Source organism: Polypterus senegalus, chromosome 3, assembly GCF_016835505.1.
Source record: "Polypterus senegalus isolate Bchr_013 chromosome 3, ASM1683550v1, whole genome shotgun sequence".
NCBI lineage: Eukaryota > Metazoa > Chordata > Cladistia > Polypteriformes > Polypteridae > Polypterus > Polypterus senegalus.
This window is the reverse complement of record NC_053156.1, coordinates 127,811,312-127,835,637: the sequence shown is the minus strand read 5'-3', so window position 1 is coordinate 127,835,637 and position 24,326 is coordinate 127,811,312. Positions and strand designations below refer to the sequence as shown.

General features: G+C 41.9%; 1 protein-coding gene across 5 annotated transcripts in view; it reads right to left on the bottom strand.

The window, feature by feature from the left end:
• The window catches only part of fig4a (FIG4 phosphoinositide 5-phosphatase a), a 340,932-nt gene that overhangs the window by 164,698 nt on the left and 151,908 nt on the right, over window positions 1–24,326 (bottom strand). For all 5 annotated transcript variants that reach the window (XM_039747917.1, XM_039747913.1, XM_039747915.1 and 2 more), the window contains exons 16-17: window positions 21,630–21,796; window positions 16,700–16,838 (exon numbers count right to left, since the gene is read on the bottom strand). In XM_039747917.1, the coding sequence (XP_039603851.1) occupies window positions 16,700–16,838; window positions 21,630–21,796 (306 nt within the window). The remainder of the gene's footprint in view (window positions 1–16,699; window positions 16,839–21,629; window positions 21,797–24,326) is intronic.

The following is a 24,326-nucleotide window of genomic DNA, read 5'->3' as shown; positions in this document are numbered from 1 at the left end:
AATGGGTCCAAGGATTTCATCCTGATACCTAATGGCAGCCAAGGTGCCTTTGTCAAGCCTGTAGCGGTCTGTGTGACTCTCCATGGAAATGCCTCCCCAGACAATCATTAACCCACCACCAAACTGCCCATGCTGAATGATGTTACAGGCAGCATAATGTTCTCCATGGCTTCTCCAGACCCTTTCACTTCTGTCACGTGCTCAGGGTGAACCTGCTCTCATCTGTAAAAAGCACAGGGCACCAGTGGTGCATCTGCCAATTCTGGTATTCTATGGCAAATGCCAATCGAGCTGCATGCTGCTGGGCAGTGAGCACAGGGCCCATTAGAGGACATGGGGCCCTTGGGTCACCCTCATGAAGTCTTTCTGGTTGTTTGGTCAGAGACATTCACACCAGTGGCCTGCTGGAGCGTCATTTTGTAGGGCTCTGGCAGTGCTCATCCTGTTCCTCCTTGCCCAAAGGAGCAGATACTGGTCCTGCTGATGGGTTATGGACCTTCTATGGCCCTCTCCAGCTCTCCTAGAGTAACTGCTTGTCTCCTAGAATCTCCTCCATGCCCTTGAGACTGTGCAGGGAGACACAGCAAACCTTCTGGCAATGACACGTATTGATGTGCCATCCTGGAGAAGTTGGACTACCTGTGTAACCTCTGTAGGGTCCAGGTATCGCCTCATGCTACCAGTAGTGACACTGACTGTAGCCAAATGCAAAACTAGTGAAGAAACAGTCAGAAAAGATGAGGAGGAAAAATGTCAGTGGCCTCCACCTGTTAAACCATTCCTGTTTTGGGGGTCATCTCATTGTTGCCCCTCTAGTGCATCTGTTGTTAATTTCATTAACACCACAGCAGCTGAAACTGATTAACAACCCCCTCTACTACTTAACTGACCAGATTAATATCCCATAAGTTTCATTGACTTTATGCTATACTCTGATTAAAAAGTGTTCCTTTAATTCTTTTGAGCAGTATATATAACATAGACAGGTGTGGGTGTGTGTGTGTATATATATATATATATATATATATATATATATATATATATATATATATATATACACACATACATACAAACATACACACTGGTATATATATGTGTATATATATATGTATGCGTTGTCACGCACGCGCAAGTAGGAGACCGCGGACGGATTTTAACACACCTGGGAAAACATTCGCCGGCAGGGAATGGCGGGGGACTAACTTTCTCCCTGTGCTTTCTTGCAGGAAAAAGACGCTCCGCCGCCATAAGCCGGCTTTGCCCGCAGTATGTTTACTTCCGCCCTTCCTCCGCCATCTTGTCCTGACGTCATTGATCCCAGCATCCCTCACGGCTCCTTCCCAGCATTCCTCCACTTCCGGCCCCTCCCTCATAAAATGGCCGCGCCATGTTTCGGCGTCTCACATATGAACTGTTTAGTTTATGTTTGACCTGCTTTCTTTTTTTGATTATTGTGGAACGTCTACAATATACGGGGCCGGAAAACCCCAAACCTTTGTGCTGTCTCCTCTTGGAATTATTACAGTGGCGTAATCGGCAGGATTCAAGATCCCCAGAGATGACAGAGGGACAGGACCTGAATACCGTGCTGCAGGGGATGAATGCCCAACTCCAGGTCCTGCGCTTGCTGCAGCCGCTACAACCCGGGAGTTGGAGGCTACGAAGGCCAGGCTGGCAGAAGCCCAACGAGCAAGGCCGGACCCGCCCAGACCGACGCCTCCCCCTCTGGTGCCGAAGACCGACGCAGACGACGTTGAGTCGTATTTGGGCATTTTGAAAGGACGGCCACCCGGAACGAGTGGCAGCGGTCCGAGTGGGCGTCCATTCTGGCGCCTTACCTGAAGGGGTAACCTTCCCGAGGAGGAGGCCGCGATCTACGACCTCCTCAAACCAGAGATCCTGGCCCGCTACGGCATTACGCCGGGCCAGCAGGCGGCAGAGTGGCGGAACTGGCAGTTCAACCCTGAACAACCTGCCCGTGCCCAGGCGTTCGAGTTCTGGGGCAAGATGGGCCGCTGGCTACGGCCAGAGGGACCCCAGGCCCGGAGAGTCGTTGAGCAGGTGGCCTGTGAGGGCCTGGTAAACGCCATGTCCAGTTCCCTCGCCAAGCAGGTCCGGCGACATCCTTATAAGGATATGCTGGGTCTCCTGGAAGTCCTGGAGCGTCAGTTTGCGGTTCTCCGAGTCGGGGAGTCAGAAAGGTCTGCTCGTGGGAACCGACAGGGACGGGTGGCCAACCCTGAGCCCCCTCGACGCGCTGTGGAAGCGCCGTCAAGGCCTAGAGAAAAGCCGGCCTCTCCGCGCTGTTACAAGTGCGGCGAGACCCGTCATCTGCTGCCAGCCTGTCCCCTGAACATCACGACCGAGCCGATGGACTGCACCTGGGCATCTACGGAGAGGCACTGTACCCGCCGCATCCCTGGCAAGTCCGAACACGGAGTGGTGTTAGTGAATGGGCACGCGGTGGTGGCTTTGTTTGATTCCGGCAGCAACATAACCATTGTGGCTCGCCGTTATGTGTTACCGCGACAGTGGCTGAAAAAACACCTACAAGTCACTTGTGTGCATGGGGGGACCAAGTCATATCATTCCGCACAATATCACCTGGAAGGGGAAGTTAACTAGTTTGATGGTCGCTGTGTTGCCCGAACCCCCCTATCCGGTGATTTTGGGACATGACTGGTCAGAAAAAACTTGCGGTAAGACACACACCGCTCCCGGGGCCTCGTTGGATCTGGTCATGAGGGGGCAAGGCGCCCCTCCCGCGGTCTCCACGCTGTGCACTGGGGCAGGCCCTAATGGCGCTGGTACCTCGGGAGATGTTTCCACGGTGACGGGCCCTGACCAGGAAGATTCCGCCGAGGAAGGGACTAGCCAGGGAACTCTTCCGGGGTCCAGGCCACAGGACCCTCTGGGTAGCCTGGATCACCAATTTCGGTCCACGCTGGCCTCATTTAAGACGGAGCAGTGGAATGATGATTCCCTGCGGTTTGACCGGAATGCGGTAGTTCTGCCTAATAGCTCACAAGCCGATGGTTTCACACCACACGAATCCTTCTTTGTGCTTGAAAATGATCTGCTGTATCGGGTGGCAAGCCACGCGAGGCGAGGTGCGGAAGTTGCTGCTAAATCCACGCACCTTCCGGGAGGTATGCGAATTAGCTCATGCTCACCTCCTGGGCACCCATCTCGGGGCCGAAAAGACCTTGGAGAGGATTAAGCTCCGTTTTTACTGGCCTGGGATTAATGAGGAGGTCCGGCGCTTCTGTCAATCCTGTCCGGAGTGTCAGACCCGCAAGATTCCCAGGAGGGACCGTGCTCCTCTCGTCCCTATACCCCTGATCGACATCTCCTTTGACAGAATAGGGGTCGACTTAGTAGGACCCTTGGAGCCCTCAAGCCGTGGCTATAAATATATATTGGTTATGGTGGATTACGCCACCCGATACCCAGAGGCGGTTCTCCTGCGCTCCGCTAACACAAAAAGCATCGCACGGGAATTTGCTATTTTGTTCTCCAGAGTGGGTATACCCAAAGAAGTCCTCACGGATCAGGGTATACCCTTTACCTCGGATACGTTCAGGGAGGTGGCCAGATTACTCAGAATAAAGCACCTGAAAGCGTCTATCTATCACCCTCAGACAGACAGGCTGGTAGAGAGATTTAACCAGATGCTTAAACAGATGCTCCGCAAAGTAGTCAGCATGGACGGTAGGAACTGGGATCAGCTTCTCCCGCTGGTGCTTTTTGCCTACCGGGAGGTACCTCAGGCCTCTACGGGCTTCTCCCCTTTTCAGCTGTTGTATGGGCGAGAACCCTGAAGCATTTTGGATATACTAAAAGAGAGATTGGAAGCCGAGGCCCTTCCCTCCTCTAACATATTGGAGTATGTGGCGCAACTGCGCGACAGGCTCACAAAAATCAGACCCCTCCTAAAGGACCACGTGACTCGTGCGCAGGCAGCGCAGGCCCGGTGTTACAACCGCAACTCCGTCCTTCGGCAGTTCTGCCCGGGGGACGGAGTTATGGTGCTCGTTCCTACCTCCCACTCCAAATTGCTCGCTCACTGGCAAGGGCCGTACGAGGGTAAGGAACGAAAAGGACTGGTCGACTATTTGGTAAAACAACCCAATCGTCGCCCAACCAAGAGGATCTACCATGTAAACTTGTTGAAACCCTGGAAAGATCGGGAGGAGCTTCCCGACACCCCTAGGTCCCTCTCCCTTTTCTCGTGCACGACTGCCCTTAACCTCGGTGATGAGCTAAACCCCAAACAACGGCAGGAGTTAACGTATGTGATCCGAGCCATCCCCGAAGTAGTGAGGGAGTCGCCTGGCCGGACCTCGCTGATTGCTCACGACATAGTCACAGACCCCGGCGTAATCGTCCGGGAGAGGCCCTATAGACTCCTGGAGGCAAAACATGCTGAAGTGGAATTAGAGGTGCAGCGAATGTTAGACATGGGCATTATTGAGGAGAGCCATAGACCTTAGTCCAGCCCTATCGTCCTCGTGTCCAAGCCAGACGGCTCATGGAGGTTCTGTAACAAATTTAGACGTCTGAACCAGATTTCCAAATTCGATGCCTACCTGATGCCCCGCATTGATGACCTCCTTGAGCGGCCTGGTACGGCTCGATACTTGACTACGCTTGATATGATGAAAGGGTATTGGCAAATTCCCTTAACGGCATCCGCAAAAGAAAAAACGGCCTTTAGCACCCCTAGTGGACACTGGCAATACAAGGTCCTCCCATTTGGACTGCACGGGGCCCCCGCAACCTTTCAACGTCTGGTGGATAGAGTGCTGAAGCCCCACCAGTCCTATAGTGCCGCCTACCTGGATGAGGTCGTCATCTATTCCGGCACCTGGGAAGAATATCTATTGCAGGTCTCTGCTGTCCTCACGACACTAGCTAAAGCCGGCCTCCGCATAAATCCTCGAAAGTGTTTTTTTTGGCTTGAAGGAGGCCAAGTATTTAGGCTACCTGGTGGGACGAGGACAAGTGAGACCCCAGTGTTCAAAAGTTAAATACATCTTGGAATGGCCCCGTCCGAATACCAAGAGGCAGGTGCAAGCTTTCTTGGGGTTAGCGGGGTACTACCGCCGGTTCGTGCCCCGTTTCTCCGAAAGGGCCGCACCCTTGACCAATTTAACAAAGAAGGGCGCTCCCTTATACATGGTGTGGAATGACAAGGCGGAGCACGCATTCAGTGACCTAAAGAAGGCCCTTACATCGACACCTGTATTAAGGACACCCAATTTTGGCCTCTCTTTTATTCTCCAGACCAACGCTTCGGACACAGGCCTGGGCGCCGTGTTGAGCCAAAGCATCGACGGTGTTGAACACCCAGTGATGTACCTCAGCCGGAAACTGATGGACCAGGAGACCCGGTACGCGGCAGTGGAGAGGGAGGCCTTGGCCATAAGGTGGGCTGTGACCCATCTCCGTTATTACCTGCTGGGTCGCGAATTCACTCTGGTGACTGATCACGCTGCACTTCAGTGGATGTCCCTACATAAAGAGTCGAATCCGCGGGTCACCAGGTGGTTTCTGGATTTACAGCCATATAAGTTCACCATCACTTATCGTCGGGGTACACTTCAGGCCAATGCCGATGCCCTCTCTCGTATCCACGACCTCTTGGTTAGGTCCGCCCGACCTGACGGTCTTGGGCTAAGGGGGGGATCATGTCACGCACGCGTGAGTAGGAGACCGTGTATGGATTTTAACACACCTAGGAAAACATTTGCAGACAGGGAATGGCGGGGTACTAACTTTCTCCCTGTGCTTTCTTGCAGGGAAAAAAGAAGCTCCGCCGCCATAAGCCAGCTTTGCCCGTAGTACGTTTACTTCCGCCCTTCCTCCGCCATCTTGTCCTGACGTCATTGATCCCAGCATCCTCACGGCTCCTTCCCAGCATTCCTCCACTTCCGGCCCCTCCCTCATAAAATGGCCGCCGACGCCATGTTTCGGCGTCTCGTAAATGAACTGTTTAGTTTATGTTTGACCTGCTTTCTTTTTTTGATTATTGTGGAACGTCTACTATATACGGGACCGGAAAACCCCAAACCTTTGTGCTGTCTCCTCTTGGAATTATTACAGCGTCTATATGTGTGTGTATAGCTTTGGTCACTGAGTGGAAGGGAAAAATAATAAAATGTAGTCTATAAGTTATTAAACAGTAAAACATTAACGTTTTAAGAAGTAAAGCTACATTGAGCACTACTGGAGTGGTTTCGGGTAAACTACATTTTAAAGACGGTGTAACACAACAGGTAAGTAGTACTAACAGCAGCTAAAATGTATATGGATCATCTCTCGGTAGTAGATCCCTTTTGAAAGGCGCTACACGATGGCTGTGGTATAGAAATTACATTTGCTATGTGAACGTCCAAATTTCTGCCTCTGGTAATGTGCCTTACCGGCATTACCAGCAATTAAAGAAAATTAGTTTTGTGTCCTCTGCAGTGTTAAGAGAGAAAGGTTTTAGTTTGGGATAAAAGGAAAGGAAAGTTGCCTTTTTCTTTTATATAGTGTAGAGAGACGTCTTCGCTGACGATATGAGCGCCTTTTGGAGACAGTTGCGGTGGGTCTTGTGTAGACTGGTGAGACGTCCCTGCCATTAATCGGCTGTGATGGCACTGTTGGTCCTACACTCCTGTGCATGTCTTCATAATCCGAGCTGACGACCTCATAATCGTATACGTGCAAAAGAAAGTGCGAAGCACCTTAATATTAGTTTGGCACGGTGTAGAAAAGGGGTCCCGTGTTTGCACTTGTCTGGGCTATAGCTCAGGGGGAGGAGGAAAAATATTAAAAGTGCTCACTTTCACTTAAGGTAGAAGCGCACTCAGCGTCTCAAAGGCCGGCACAGCTATGCGCGCGCGCCGGCTGCTCGACTTTTGCAGGGCAGGAGACGCCACTTTTTGCAGACACATTCACGTGATCAAAAGTCTCAGCGCTCATTGGAGGTCATTCATATATATATATATATATATATATATATATATATATATATATAGCAAAATACCAGCGCTTCGCAGTGGAGAAGTAGTGTGCTAACGAAGTAATGAAAAAGAAAAGGAAACATTTTAATAATAACGTAACATGATTGACATTGTCATTAAAACAATTAACAAAACAAGGTGTTCAAATTAAAGTGCAGTCTCCAAAGTTCCAATAAATAATCCATAAAATCAGAAGTGAAACGTGGAGGTTAAAAACAATAGAAAAAAGTCTTCTTAAAAACGAAGTTAAAATAGAGCAGGAAGCATTCTTTAAAAATAAAAAAATAAAAAAACAAGAAGAAGCCCGGTGCCTTTTTACCTGGCGGCACCCCTGCTTCCCAACAGGGGAGTCTGCCTACTTCAGCTACTTCGCTCGCTTCGCTCTCTCTATCTCTATCTCTCTCTCTCACTGTCCGTTCTTTCTTTGTACTCCCCTTCAAGCCAACTCGCGCTTCCGTTTATCAAGATAAGCAGCCCTCTCTCTCTCACTCACTCACTCACTCAACCTCCCGTCCGTTCTTTATTTTTACTCCCCTTCTAGCTGACTCGCGCTTCTGTTCATCAAGATAAGCAGCCCCAGGAACAATCATGAATGCGGACGGTCCCTCACAAGTGCACTTTGGTGAGAAACGCCCACATCGCTAATCGCCCTGACAACCTTCAGCCACATAACCACCACGCCCCCTCACCAAGCTGCGAGCGCAGTGATTATTTATTTTAAAGCTGGACTTTGACAGGAGCTGTGGACTCGCTATATTACACACGTGAAAGTTCACAGAGAGTTATAGCAAGGGTTGTTCACTGAATGCTAGCAACTGCCGCACTAACGCTTGTGGGCAGTCGTGGCTTTGTCTCGAGAGTGGTAAACAAGGTTAGCACGCGAGTTGTTTTCCAAACAAAGGTCGTATACCAAGCAAAATTTTTCGTGTCCAAACAGGACGTATACCAAGTTGGACTTATTCCAAAGCAGACGTATACCAAGGTATCACTGTATATACATATATATATATATATATACATATATATATATATATATACATATATATATATACATATATATATATACATATATATATACATACATACAGTGGTGTGAAAAACTATTTGCCCCCTTCCTGATTTCTTATTCTTTTGCATGTTTGTCACACAAAATGTTTCTGATCATCAAACACATTTAACCATTAGTCAAATATAACACAAGTAAACACAAAATGCAGTTTTAAATGATGTTTTTATTATTTAGGGAGAAAAAATCCAAACCTACATGGCCCTGTGTGAAAAAGTAATTGCCCCTTGTTAAAAATAACCTAACTGTGGTGTATCACACCTGAGTTCAATTTCCGTAGCCACCCCCAGGCCTGATTACTGCCACACCTGTTTCAATCAAGAAATCACTTAAATAGGAGCTGCCTGACACAGAGAAGTAGACCAAAAGCACCTCAAAAGCTAGACATCATGCCAAGATCTAAAGAAATTCAGGAACAAATGAGAACAGAAGTAATTGAGATCTATCAGTCTGGTAAAGGTTATAAAGCCATTTCTAAAGCTTTGGGACTCCAGCGAACCACAGTGAGAGCCATTATCCACAAATGGCAAAAACATGGAACAGTGGTGAACCTTCCCAGGAGTGGCCGGCCGACCAAAATTACCCCAAAAGCGCAGAGACGACTCATCCGAGAGGTCACAAAAGACCCCAGGACAACATTTATAGAACTGCAGGCATCACTTGTCTCAATTAAGGTCAGTGTTCACGACTCCACCATAAGAAAGAGACTGGGCAAAAACGGCCTGCATGGCAGATTTCCAAGACGCGAAACCACTGTTAAGCAAAAAGAACATTAGGGCTCGTCTCAATTTTGCTAAGAAACATCTCAATGATTGCCAAGACTTTTGGGAAAATACCTTGTGGACTGATGAGACAAAAGTTGAACTTTTGGAAGGCAAATGTCCGTTACATCTGGCATAAAAGGAACACAGCATTTCAGAAAAAGAACATCATACCAACAGTAAAATATGGTGGTGGTAGTGGGATGGTCTGGGGTTGTTTTGCTGCTTCAGGACCTGGAAGGCTTGCTGTGATAGATGGAACCATGAATTTTACTGTCTACCAAAAAATCCTGAAGGAGAATGTCCGGCCATCTGTTCGTCAACTCAAGCTGAAGCGATCTTGGGTGCTGCAACAGGACAATGACCCAAAACACACCAGCAAATCCACCTCTGAATGGCTGAAGAAAACAAAATGAAGACTTTGGAGTGGCCTAGTCAAAGTCCTGACCTGAATCCAATTGAGATGCTATGGCATGACCTTAAAAAGGTGGTTCATGCTAGAAAACCCTCAAATAAAGCTGAATTACAACAATTTTGCAAAGATGAGTGGGCCAAAATTTCTCCAGAGTGCTGTAAAAGACTCATTGCAAGTTATCGCAAACACTTGATTGCAGTTATTGCTGCTAAGGGTGGCCCAACCAGTTATTAGGTTCAGGGGGCAATTACTTTTTCACACAGGGCCATGTAGGTTTGGATTTTTTCTCCCTAAATAATAAAAACCATCATTTAAAAACTGCATTTTGTGTTTACTTGTGTTATATTTGACTAATGTTTAAACGTGTTTGATGATCAGAAACATTTTGTGTGACAAACATGCAAAAGAATAAGAAATCAGGAAGGGGGCAAATAATTTTTCACACCACTGTAAGTAGTGCCTGGAGGATTCGGAGTGTGGAGAAACTGTAGAGACAGCGTGTGTATTAACTTGTGGATTTTTCTGGGAGTATTTGGTGGCAGCGTCACAAAGTTGGTTCCTCAAGACTATGTTAGCTGCGGAGCTCAGCTCACAGCGAAATGAGGTGAATGGGAGGTGAGATGATGACGTGGCTCTCCCACCCGCCTTAACTGTCAATCCCCCCACAAAGACAGTCTCTCGGAATTTGCATAAGCACAGCTCTTCACCAGTAATTTTAACTTAGTTACAAAGTGATCAAAACTCTCGTTTATATCCTGCATCCTCTCATTAAAACTTGTATCCCGCATTAGCCGTGGGCATGACAAACGCCAGCAGCAGCCTGTTTATGAACTTAATTTAAACTTTAGGTTTACACCGTGCTTTGTTTCCGAAGTAGCTGTACTCATGAATATGGTTGTATGTGTGACTCGGTCGCTTCTTATTGTTTCGCTGCCTTCTCAATTGTATAATGCATGTTTTTTTCAGCGCTTTTTGGAGCTCTTCCTTGTTTTCTACGTACTGAGTTGACAGTCAGTTTACATGATTACGTGGGAGGCATGATGATGTCACACAAAACTCCGCCCCCCACGGCCATCGAGCTCAACTCCATTACATTATATGGAGAAAAATAGGTGCCAGTTATGACCATTACACGTAGAATTTCGAAATGAAACCTGTCCAACTTTTGTAAGTAAGCTGTAAGGAATGAGCCTGACAAATTTCAGCCTTACACCCACACGGGAAGTTGGAGAATTAGTGATGAATCAGTGAGTGAGTGAGTGAGTCAGTGAAGGCTTTGCCTTTTATTAGTATAGACTAGCAAAATACCTGCGCTTCGCAGCGGCGAAGTACTGCATTAAAATTTTTATTAAGAAGAAAATTAAACCTTTTTAAACTGAGGGAAAATATGCCAATAATTATTTGTTAAGGATCTCTTTGTATACCATGTTGTCAGTTCGGCCCTCCGGTTGTAACATGACCAAGCTGTGCGCTGAGCTTACTCTTGAGCATGTAACTTACAGTTGGCCATGTGAACAGTAATCTTGTCTCAAATGTCACAGCTTGGATTGCTGCTGTCATAATCGGTTTGAGTTTCATGGTTTGTTTCAATTACGACAGTATTTGCAGGATTTGTTGTGTTGAAGTGACATTTGGCATCTGTCAAGCATTGTAAGCACACAACCGGTTTCATTGATAAAATCACATCCAGCTTTTGAGAGTTTAAACATTCATAAACGTCAAAGTGTCCACTACTGAAATCGTCACCTGTGAATCTAAGATGTTTAAGAGGCATTGGCGGGTGTTCGAAAGGTGTAAACCATTTGGCCATTTCGGTACACTTGAAAGCGACAACCGAACAATTCAGTGGCATCCATCAACTCACATGCAGAACCATAGGTGAAGGGCTTAAGCATTTCACTCTTATAGTGCTCCTGTGTAGTATAATTATCTCCTGTACCGTAATCAGTCCACACCTTGAACCTGTCCCAGTCATTCAATACATAAGACAGAATCTTCCTCCGGATATCAAGAGTGAGCCTGATATGGCCGTGCAATATGTAACAAAGAGAATGGAAAAGGTAGGTGGTATCTCTGGGCAGGAAACCACTCGGTAAGTGACAGTTCTTTGATCGATAGTGATCATCTCGATAGACATGTTAATGGGGGTTGGAATGATAAAGGAAATGGGTACCTGAGCAATGTAAAGTAATTGTAAAATACCTATACAATACCTATAATTGTAATAAACAAACAATAAAACAGCGGAGAAGCCGTGGATTAAACAAATTTGGGCTGTAGTTATCAGTAGGGAGATGTGAATCCTGTGGCGAAGCAAGGAAGGGAATGTAGAGACCGGCGGCGGACAGTCTTATATAGGCAGGCAGCCAGCCAACAGCGTGGGAGGCGTTGGGACGGGGACACAATGCCACCTCACGCGTGACGAGGTGCAGGCTATGGACGTATATATATGCGTAAGTAGGATTCAGTTAGCGTTGGGAACCCGTGTACCAAATTTCTTGAAGATGGGCCCATAAGTAACAAAGACTGTTGAAAAGTTCAATATGGCGGCCGACAGTGGCATCATACCACGAAATAAGTAATGCATTACATTGGTTTCGGTTAGTGCAGGAAGCCGCCTACCAAATTTCGAGAAGATGGGGCCATAAATAAGAAAGTTCAACATGGCAGACGTTGTTGACCATTATGACCATTATGCATAGAATTTCTAAATGAAACCTGCTTAACTTTTGTAAGTAAGCTGTAAGGAATGAGCCTGCCTAATTTCAGCCTTCTACCTACACGGGAAGTTGGAGAATTAGTGATGTTGCAGCAGTGGTGTCATACTAACGAAATAAGTACGGACATCGGTTTTCGTTAAAAGTTCAATATGGCGGCCGACAGTGGCATCATACCACCGAAATAAGTACCAAATTTCAGCCTTCTACCTACACGGGAAGTTGGAGAATTAGTGACGTTGGAAAGTTTAATATGGTGGCTGACAGTGGCGTCATACCACGAAATAAGTATGTACATTGGTTTCGGTTAGCGCAGGGAAGCCGCCTACCAAATTTCGTGAAGATGGGGCCATGAATAAGAAAGTTCAATATGGCGGACGTTGTTGACCGTTATGACCGTTACGCGTAGAATTTCAAAATGAAACCTGCTTAACTTTTGTAAGTAAGCTGTAAGGAATGGGCCTGCCAAATTTCAGCCTTCTACCTACACGGGAAGTTGGAGAATTAGTGACGTTTGGAAAATTCAATATGGCGGCCGACAGTGACATCATACCACCGAAATAAGTACGTACATCGGTTTTGGTTAGCGCAGGGAAGCCACCTACCAAATTTCGTGAAGATGGGGTCAGCCTTCTACCTACACGGGAAGTTTGAAAATTGGTGACGTTGGAAAGTTCAATATGGCGGCTGACAGTGGCGTCATACCATCGAAATAAGTAAGTACATCGGTTTCGGTTAGCGCAGGGAAGACGCCTACCAAATTTCGTGAAGATGGGGCCATAAATAAGAAAGTTCAACATGGCGGGCGTTGTCGAGCGTTATCGACCGTTATGACCGCCGCGTAAATTTGAAATGAAACCTGCTTAACTTTTGTAAGTAAGCTGTAAGGAATAAGCCTGCCAAATTTCAGCTTTCTACCTACATAGGAAGTTGGAGAATTAGTGATGAGTCAGTGAGTGAGTGAGTGAGTGAGGGCTTTGCCTTTTATTATTATAGATAAGTCCAATCAGATATCCTGGCCTGTTATCTTGCAAGTCTAAAGCTCAGACAGTAATAACAGTGCCACAGTCAAGAAAAAAAGTAATTAAACAGTATAAAAAGCTAAACAGTGTTTCCAAAGAGATTTTAAAATGCACATACGATGTTTCAGTTTGGGGTGTCTGTGGGGAGGAGATCAGAGGGACATATTTTTGCCACTGAGAGATCAGTTCAGTCCGACACCTAAAGATGTTGCTGCAGCAGGGCCACAAATAGCCATTTAGAAAATGTGGCTCTCATGAGAGGTAGTAACCAAGAAACTGTCTGCATCCACCTCCTCATCTATACTAATAAAAGGCAAAGCCCTCACTCACTCACTCACTCACTCACTCACTCACTCATCACTAATTCTCCAACTTCCCGTGTAGGTAGAAGGCTGAAATTTGGCAGGCTCATTCCTTACAGCTTACTTACAAAAGTTGGGCAGGTTTCATTTCGAAATTCTACGCCTAATGGTCATAACTGGAAGGTATTTTTCTCCATTAACTGTAATGGAGTTGAGCTGGAAGGGCGGAGTTTCGTGTGACATCATCACGCCTCCCACGTAATCACTTGAACTGATTGTCAACGCAGTGCGTAGAAAACCAGGAAGACCTGCAAAAAGCGCTTAAGAAAACATGCATTATATAATTGAGAAGCAGCGAAAAACAATAAGAAGCGAGCGAGTGACATATACTACCATATTCATGAGTGTTGCTGCCTCGGAAAGAAAGCAAGGTGTAAACCTAAACTTTAAACTAAGTTCATAGACAGGCTACCGCTGGCGTTTCACATGCCCACAGGTAATGCGGGATACAAGTTTAATGAGAGGACGGCGGGATATAAGCGAGTTTTGATCACTTTATAACTAAGTTAAAATTGTAGGTGAAGGGGTGTGCTTATGCAAATTCCGAGACTGTGTTTGTGGGGATTGACAGTTAAAGGCGGTGGGGAGTCACGTCATCATCTCCCTCCCATTCATCTAATTTCGGTCTGAGCTGAGCTCGCGGCTAATGCCGTCTTCCGAAGCAACTTTGTCAGACTGCCACCAAATACTCACAGAAAAATCCACAAGTTAATACACACGCTGTCTCTATAGAGTTTCTCCACACTGAATCCTCCAGACACTACTTACAAAAGGTCACATTGACAATCGTGTTACGTTATTTTTAAAATCTGTCCTTTTCTTAGCACAAGCACAGCTGAGAAGCTTGATGCATGTGCTCCATAGCAGCGTTAAAAATAATGCATTTAATCACACTTTGCATTACAAGCAAAGGGAGCTTTTGTCAATGCATGATTTCCTGGTACTGTACACGATTACATTGATCAAGCGCATCCCGATTCATTTTATCCTCGCACCACCTTAGTTTGAGAAGAAGTCTGAAAAAATATGAGGTTAACACAGAAAAACATCACCAATTCAAGCTTTATGAATAATCGATTAGCCATCAATAATTGTTTTGGTAAAGCCATCCTCCTTCCATTTTATAATTTTTCCGCCAATAGCCATGATTAAATGAGCGGTAAATAAAGTAAGAGCAAAGCGAGGGTGACTTATTTAGGCAGGCATATATATGACAGCAACACTCATGACAATGTCAATCATGTTACGTTATTATTAAAATGTTTCCTTTTCTTTTCATTACTTCTTTAACACACTACTTCTCCGCTGCGAGGCGGGATTTTGCTATATATATAATATATGAATGACCTCCAAGAGCTGAGACTTTTGATATCATGAGCGTGTCTGCAAAACTGTGGTCTCCTGCCCAGCAAAGTCGAGCAGCCAGCGCGCGCATAGCTGTGCCGGCCTTTGAGACGCTGACTGCGCTTCTGCTTTAAGTCAAAGTGAGCACTTTTAATTTTTTCATCCTCCCCTGCGCTATAGCCCAGACAAGTGCAAACACGGGACCCCTTTTCTACACCACGGCAAAATAATATTAAGGCGATTCACACTTTCTTTTGCACGATATACGATTATGAGGTCCTCACCTCGGATTATGAAAACACGCACGAGTGGAGGACTGACAGTGCCATCACAGCCGATTAATGGCGGGGCGTCTCACCAGTCTACACAAGGCGATCATAGCGTCAGCGAACACATCTCTCTATACTATATAAAAGAAAAGGCAACTTTCCTTTCTTTACACCTTTTTCCTTTTATCCCAAACCAAAGCCTTTCTCTCTTAACACTGCAGAGGACACAAAACTAATTTTCTTTAAATGCCGGTAAGGCACATTACCACAGGCACAAATTTGAGCGTTCACATAGAAAATGTAATTTCTATACCACAGCCGTCGTGTAGCGCCTTTCAAAAGGGATCAACTACCGAGAGATGATCCATATACATTTTAGCTGCTGTTAGTTACTTACCTGTTGTGTTACACAGTCTTTAAAATGTAGTTTACCTGAAACCACTCCAGTAGTGCTCAATGTACCTGTACTTCTTAAAGCGTTAATGTTTTACTGTTTAATAACTTATAGACTATATTTTATTATTTTTCCCTTGCACTCAGTGACCAAAGCTATACACCTAGATAGGTATATATATATATATATATATATATATATATATATATATATATATATATATATATATATATATATATATATGTATATGTAGATATGTATATAGATATGTAGATATGAAGATATGTATGTGTATATATGTATGTATGTGTGTGTGTGTGTGTGTTTGTGTGTATATATATATGACAGCAGCAATCCAAGCTGTGAGAAAACACTAAAAGGAGGCGTGTCAGGCGTTGTGGTACATTTTCTGATGCAGCTAGGCGAAAAAACTTTGTGACGCTGCCAAATACACAAAACAATTACTTTGACAATCATGTTACATTATTTTTAAAATGTTTCCTTTTCTTTTCATAACTTCTTTAACACATGACATCGCTCTGGCTGGTATTTTACTATATATATATATATCACAGCGACACTCATAACAGTGACAAAACAATTACATTGACAATCATGTTACGTTATTTTCAAAATGTTTCCTTTTCTTTCTCTTTCCTTCTTTAACACACTACTTCTCCGCTGCCAAGCGCGGGTATATATATATATAGAGATAGATAGATAGATAGAGATATATATATAGATAGATATGAAAACAACATATATATATAGATAGATAGATAGATAGATAGATAGATAGATAGATAGATAGATAGATAGATAGATATGAGAACAACACTCATATCAATGACAAAACAATTAAATTAACAATCAAGTTACGTTGTTTTTCAAATTTTTCCTTTTCTTTTTCGTACCTTCTTTAACACACTACTTCTCAGCTGCGAAGCGGGTATTCTGCTAGTTTTTACTAAAACTGAAATCCCAAGGAGTTTACTTTTTTTCCCTTGATGGGTAAAATTCAAATCCCAATAAATTTACCTTTACTTTCTTGATGGGTGTTGTAATAGTTGTTATTAAAAGATTAGCAAAACATTCTGATTCTTTACTTATGAAGCACCCATACCATGAGTTAATTTACACTCTATTCCTTAAATTATTCTTGAAATCAACTGGACATTTATGTAAAATAAAGCAGTCAAAAGTCTGATACTGAAAATGCTGATATATTTGCAGTAGCTCAACAGAATCAAAATATTAAAAACTCTCCTTATTTAGTATATTTATTTATTTCCATACTTATATTTGCAAATAAAAAAATGCTATAAATTCACAGTCATACCTTCTTCGAAAATAAGAGTAGTGCATGGTGTTTTTGTTATGAAGGTAAGTATCAGTAGGAAGCTCCCATAGGTGAGGTTTGTTTTCAAAAGGTTGGAACACTTGCAGGAAAAGATTTATGGAATCTTGTCTATCAGCATCTAAGAAAAGAAAATGTTGATTGACTTAATAAAAGTGTAATTTTATTCACATTAATCACAAAGAAGAAAGCAAAACATATACATCAGGCAACCACCGGCAATTATTTTTTGTATTGTTGTTTCAGAATTCTTGTAGAAATAGAATTAGTGGTAAAAACTAAAACAAACTGTTTCTTTATTTACCTGTAAACTTTCAACATAGTCCAGATTTAAAGTCAAAATTCTTATGAATATTAACACCTATAAATAATAGCTTTATCTATATAGTATCCTTCAAGCAAACTGCAAATACTGCTTCACAATTTAAAATAAGTACAAATGAATAAAGTAAACAAAATTTAAATTAATTAATAAATACACCAAAGTAATAAATCAACAAAGTGCACACTGAATATAAAAAAGAGACTAAAAGTTAAAAAAAATGTAACATAGTATAAAATGAGGAATTTAAGCAAGTTTAGTTATGAAAGCACAGAACTGAATTCAAGAATATGACAACAGAGGAAAAACTACTAACTGCACTACATTTAAAAGAGTACATGCTGAGAAAAGACTTTTCACAAATGTTGTTGAAAATACTGGACTATCCATATCTAATCTACTACTGATTACCACTGTTGGCACACCAATGATGATAGGCTCTTTCAATGGTTTTACAGCAAAATGTAAGGTGGACAAGGTTTATCCTTGTTTCTTTCATTATCATTATATTACTCCTCAATGGGCACTGTGTTAGAAAATTTTAATTTTGCAGGAAACAGTTAACATGTGATGTGATGGGCACAATCTCTATAAAGATGTATAATACAGGCATTTCGTGCGGAAGCTGAATTGAAATGTACTAAACTCTTGCTTCATACAGATGTCAGATGGATAAGCAGAAACACATTTTTGAAGAGCTTAAGGGAGACAGAGAAACTCCTTAATTTCCAATATGTTTAAAAACAAAAAAAAAAACACGATCAACAGTAAGATGAGCAGTGATTTCTATACCTGGTGTTTTAATAGACTTGACTGGAATATTAAATTACCTCAATTTAGAGCAGCAAATCAAGTACAAGAATGTCATCAACATGATCAATTCCGTGGAAATATTCAAGACAAGTTAGAATTACTGACTTCAAAACTGGAATATTATGACTTGAGAAAATTTCCAAATACAATGTAAAAGCTAGGAAATCAGGGACAGGACTCAGCACAAATCAACAATGTGTATGATGCATTGAAACTTTTAAATGTCATTACAATTACATAATAATATGTGCTTCAATGTTGCTACTGGAGCAGAAAATGATGCAGTGACCTCCAAAAATATGATTTTTGCTTCATCATTCAAAACAACCTGACATTCATACAGAAGTGAGGGCCATTGCTGAACATTAGTTACACCTGGAAAAGTTTCCAAACACATTGAAATTGCCATTTACTTTTGATTCATTTTTTCTTGGCTTCACTGATTTACATAAATTAGCTGTTTCTCCATATGAAAACCATTACAACCAAATATCACTTATTAAAGAATAATGACCATCTGAAGGTCTTGCTGGGGATTGCTACCAGTAGCTATTGTCCTAATACACAAAATGAAACCAGTTGACTCCCTTCAGTGAAAGTCTTCAAAATAACATAGGGGTGACAATTATTACAGTGCACAAATTATTAACATGTACAAATACCAAAGTCAGTTTGACAGATCCTTATAAGGGTACGGTCAGGTGGCTAATCAATATGCTATCACACAGAGACGGCCTTAGGGGTGTGCGGAACCTAGGGCTGACCAACCCCACTCAGGGGTGGTTACGTCAAATGCTGTTACCGGTATGTGTGGACTGTATAAACGTACACACAAATTTAATAAAAATAATGTTAACATGTACCGGATTTTCTCATTACAGTATCCTACAAAATTTTTGCCAGTTATCTTTAGCGATACATATTTTTATGCATTAATATTCGGACATGTTTATGGCCTACAAATAAAATGTGAGTTTCAGTGTTTCCACAAGAAGTGTGAAGAAATTAATGTAGAGGTATCATCATGAAATCTCTTACCAGTTTCCAGGTTCAGAGACGAAAACCCACTTTTCTTGCCTTCCAATTGGAAAAGTAGTTGGTGACATCTTCATAGTCTAATCTGGATGCAATGTCTTTTTCTATAGATAGGAGAAGCCAACCCAGCATCTAATGGGCTATACCTATTTTAGGAAGGAACTATACTGGCTAAGTTTTTGGCGATGAAGGTTAACTATGGAATGTTTTCAAAGACGTAAATGTGCAGAATTTGAACTTGAAGAGGGATTTTAAAAGGGTTCCTCTTAGAAGCATCTCATATATATATATATATATATATATATATATATATATATATATATATATATATATATATATATATATATATACTGGAGAACATAACTTGATAAATCCACTCGATTGGGACACGCAAATCTCAAAAGCGAGGGCCCCATTAGGCGCAGGGCCTGGGACAGTCGCCCCACTAACTACCCCCAATCGCCGCTCTTGCTATCTTGCCTCCCTTCTAGTAAATATTAAAGTATAAGTTTAAAACCATTCATAGCAATTAGATAATAATATTAGAATTCTTCCTCAAGAAAAAGATTTTACTTTGATATCCAGCGCTCAACTTAAAAAGGATTCTTTACTCTTTCATTTTAATGAAAAATGAAGAAAGGTATGTTCAACTTACAATTTTCCTTTTTAGTAATTTGCTTTCATATTATATAACAACCTCAGCTGCCACAGCTATAAAGTGCCCTAGTTTCAAAAGCTTCTTGACTATGAGTATAATAATGTTCATGTACACAAATGCCTTTTGATTCAGTTAATAATCAGCTGTAGCCATTTGTAGTTATATAAAACTCACATATTTTAAGCTCTTATTATGTAAAATCATAATACAATAAAGTATAGCATTATGAGGTTTATTATGCACAGGTTAATTGGACATCTTAACAAATAAAACACAAACCGAAAGATTATTAAGTTAACAGTGGGCAGATAATAAATTAATGTCACTAAGATTTGAAAGATTAAAAAAAAGTGCTACAAAAAGGAAAAAAAATAAAAGATGTATGCATATAAGTGAAAAATATGCAACATGCAATCCTTATAAGACAAACTGAATTAAACAGGCAACAAAAACAATCACTGTTGCTTTTATTTATGCTCTGAATGTGAGCACAGTGAAATCATAGGTGCACTGAATTAGTTTGCTGCTTTAGTCTACACTACAACAACTTAAAAAAGAAAAGTATACTTATTTTACCATATTCACTTATTATGCAATATCAAAACCCTGCTGCCCCCTGCACTAGGCCCCTTGCAGTTTGCTTATTGCCGGAACCGTTCAACAGATGATGCAATAGCCACCACTCTCCATCTGGCACTAGCTCATCTGGACAATAAGGACACTTATGTTCGAATGCTGTTTATCGACTTCAGCTCAGCATTCAACACGATTATTTCTCAGCAGCTGACGGAAAAGCTGAGCCTGCTGGGACTGAACACCTCCCTCTGCAACTGGATTCTGGACTTACTAACTGAAATACCTCAGTCTGTCAGGATTGGAAACAACATCTCCAGAACCACCACACTGAGCACTGGAGCCCCTCAGGGCTGTGTGCTCAGTCCATTATGTTCACACTTCTGACTCATGACTGTGCAGCAATGCACAGCTCTAATCACATTATAAAATTCGCCGATTACACGACTGTGGTGGGTCTCATCAGCAACAACAATGAGTCAGCATACAGAGAGGAGGTAGAGCGGTTAACAGACTGGTGCAAAGCCAATAACCTGTCACTGAATGTAGACAAAACAAAGGAGATAACTGTTGACTTTAAGAAAACTAAGAGTGACCATCTGCCATTGAACATTAATGGCTTAACTGTGGAGGTCGTCAATAGCACCCAATTCCTGGGTGTCCACCTGGCAGAGAACCCCACCTGGTCCTATAATACCAGCTCTTTAGCCAAGAAAGCCTAGCAGCTTACTCTGCTTCCTGTGTAGGCTGAGAAAAGCCCATCTTCCACCAGCTATTCTAACAACATTCTACAGAGGAACAAAAGAGAGTATCTTGAGCAACTGCATCACTGTCTGGTTTGGAAATTGCACGGTCAGAGATGGTAAAGCCCTACAATAGATAGTGAAGACAGCTGAAAAGATCATCAGTGTCTCTCTTCCTTCCATCATGGACATTTACACCATACGCTTCATCTGCAAAGCCACCAGCATGGTGAATGACCCAATACACCCTTCACACTCACTGTTTACACTCCTGCCATTGGGAAAAAGGTACCAAAGCATTCAGGCCCTTACCACCAGACTGTGTAACTGTTTTTTCCCCCAAGCAGTCCGATTCCTGAACACTCATGGGCCGATCTGATATCTGTGTCCTGCTCTGCAATGTTGCACATGGTTACTATGTGTCTTTATGTTATGTGTCGTGGATTCTTCATTGTCCTGTGTTCTACGTAGCACCATGGTCCTGGAGGAATGTTGTTTCATTTCACTGTATGCTGTACTACTGTATATGAATGAAATGACAATAAATACTCTTAAATCTTAAGACTGAAAAATTTAGATATGCCACTAAACCTTTGATCACATTTTTAAATTCTACTTCAGAGAAATTAATGATTTAAATTGTTGAAAAGCTGCTAGCTAAGGAATTTAATTGTAATGAAAAATGCAAAATAATTGGTCAATGTATATATAACTGTGTTATGAATTAAGTTCAACTTAAAATGTTTGTAAGATCGTAAATATTATTACCTGAAAAAGCATTGCTGTAGTATCTTGAAAGGGTTTGCATGATGTCTTTAGAATGCTGTGTCCATGGTGCAATTTTTCTATAGGTTTTCACCCTGTGGACTAGTTGAGATCCTCCATACTGCAAGGAAAGTGTATCTCCATGATCTTCATACAGCTCTTCAAACAGTCTGTGAAAGGTTCAGTAATAAAGTTTCATGGTGAATGCACACAAAGAATACATTGTGAAAAAAGAAGATGAATTGAATTTATAAGGATAAAAAAAATAAAAAACAAAATGTTAAACTTCATTAGTCAGAGCTATACAAATATAAGTCACTAAAACTAAGAAAAGACTTGTATTTTCTTGCATACAATATGTGAGTTACCTTCATGTTGGGACACCTGAAATGTACCTCAGCTGCTTCCATCTACATCTGAATGTTTAAATGATTTGAACACTTCCAGATAAAATTTTGAAATTTTGGAAAAGTGTAAAATCTCATTTGGTACATTATTTGTCCACAAAAGCAGAGAAAGTGCTTTTCAGAAGTTTTAAAACAAAGGATTTTAAAAACCAAGGAAGCATCTTTGTAGAACAACTGTGGGAAAGCCCAAATCTCTCTCACAGTCTGTTGTATGATTCTTTGAGCTTCCACTAAGTATAAGGGTAAGTGTTAAGAAACTGTATAAAAACACTTTAGTATATATCATATTGATGAGAAACAGCATTGTCTTTATTGTAGCAGTATATTTTTTCAATACATCCTTAACATCTTATAATTAACCATAATTCCTCCCCATTGTGTTAGAAAGTGTATTTCCTTCATTCTCCCTGTACCCCAAATCTGTCATACCCAATTCTAGCGGCAAAGCAGGACCAACCCAACATAATTCAAAAATATCACAAATTAGGAATGATAAATTATACAAAAATCTAAGTAAAGCTTGTATTAAAAATAAGTAAATATTTGATATACTTGAATGTACATTAAAAGTTCTAAGTGCTACTACATGTATACAGTGACACTGTTATTTCTCCAAGATTATAAATAACAATGCTAGTAATCCCAGAGTCTTATTTTCTACAATTGATCGCCTACTAAACCCAGGTAACTCAAAGGAATGCTTCCAAAGTTCTTCCAGTAAAACCTGTGAGGCTATCGCTGTATTTCTCAATCAAAAAATTAATGATATTAGAAATAACATAGTATATCCCTCCAACACTAAGGATCCTCCTAAACCCCAGCATCCTGTTATAAACAAATTAAACTCTTTCACTAGGATAGATTTACCTGACTTACAAAAAATAATCTCTCAATTAAAATCCTCCACCTGCATCCTTGATCCAATACCAACAAGGTTTTTCAAAGAAGTATCAGGCGTGCTAATTAATAATGTTCTGGACATAGTAAATTTGTCATTAGATACGGGGGTCTTCCCAGACTGTCTTAAGACTGCTGTAGTTAAACCCCTTCTTAAGAAACATAACCTTGACCCCTCGGCTCTTGAAAATTTTAGACCCATCTCTAACCTGCCTTTCTTAAGTAAAGTTCTGGAGAAGGCAGTCATTATGCAGTTAAATGACCACCTCAATAAACATGCTATTCTTGATAAATTTCAGTCGGGTTTTAGAACAAATCACAGCACAGAAACGGCACTCGTTAAAGTAGTAAATGATTTGCGAGTGAATGCAGACAGAGGCCATTTATCTGTTCTCATCCTCTTAGATCTGAGTGCTGCATTTGACACCATTGATCATTAATAATATTCTTAGAAATTGCCTTAGTCAATGGGTGGGCCTCTCTGACAGTGTCTTAAATTGGTTTGAATCCGACCTGACAGGGAGAACATTTTTTGTTAGTTTGGTAATTACAACTCAAAGACCCATGATATCCAATATGGTGTAACCACAAGGCTCTATCCTGGGTCCACTGCTCTTCTCAATCTATATGCTTCCGTTAGGTCAGATTATCTCAGGGCACAACGTGAGCTACCACAGCTATGCTGATGACACACAGCTGTACTTATCAATAGCACCTGATGACCCCGATTCTATTGATTCACTAACACAATGTCTGACTTGCATCTCAGAATGGATGAATAGTAACTTTCTCAAGTTAAATAAAGAGAAAACTGAAATCTTAGTGATTAGCAATAATGGATACAATAAGGCTATTAGAAATAAACTGGATACATTAGGATTAAAAGTCAAGACGGAGGTAAAAAGCTTAGGGGTAATTGTTGACTGTAATCTGAATTTTAAATCACATATTAATCAGATCATTAGGACAGCATTTTTTCACTTAAGAAACATAAGTAAAGTTAGACCTCTTATATCACTGAAAGATGCTGAGAAATTAGTTCACGCGTTTGCTTTCAGTCGACTAGATTACTGTAACGCAATCATCTCAGGACTACCCAAAAAAGACATAAATCGTTTGCAACTAGTGCAGAATGCAGCTGCTAGAATCCTAACTAGGAAAAGAAAATCCGAACACATTTCAACCAGTTTTAATGTCACTACACTGGTTACCTGTGTCATTCAGGATTGACTTTAAAATTCTGTTTATGGTTTATAAAGCCTTAAATAATCTCGCCCCATCGTATATATCGGAATGTCTGACACCTTATATTCCAAATCGTAATCTCAGATCCTCAAATGAGTGTCTCTTTAGAATTCCAAGAACAAAACTTAAAAGAAGTGGTGAGGCGGCCTTC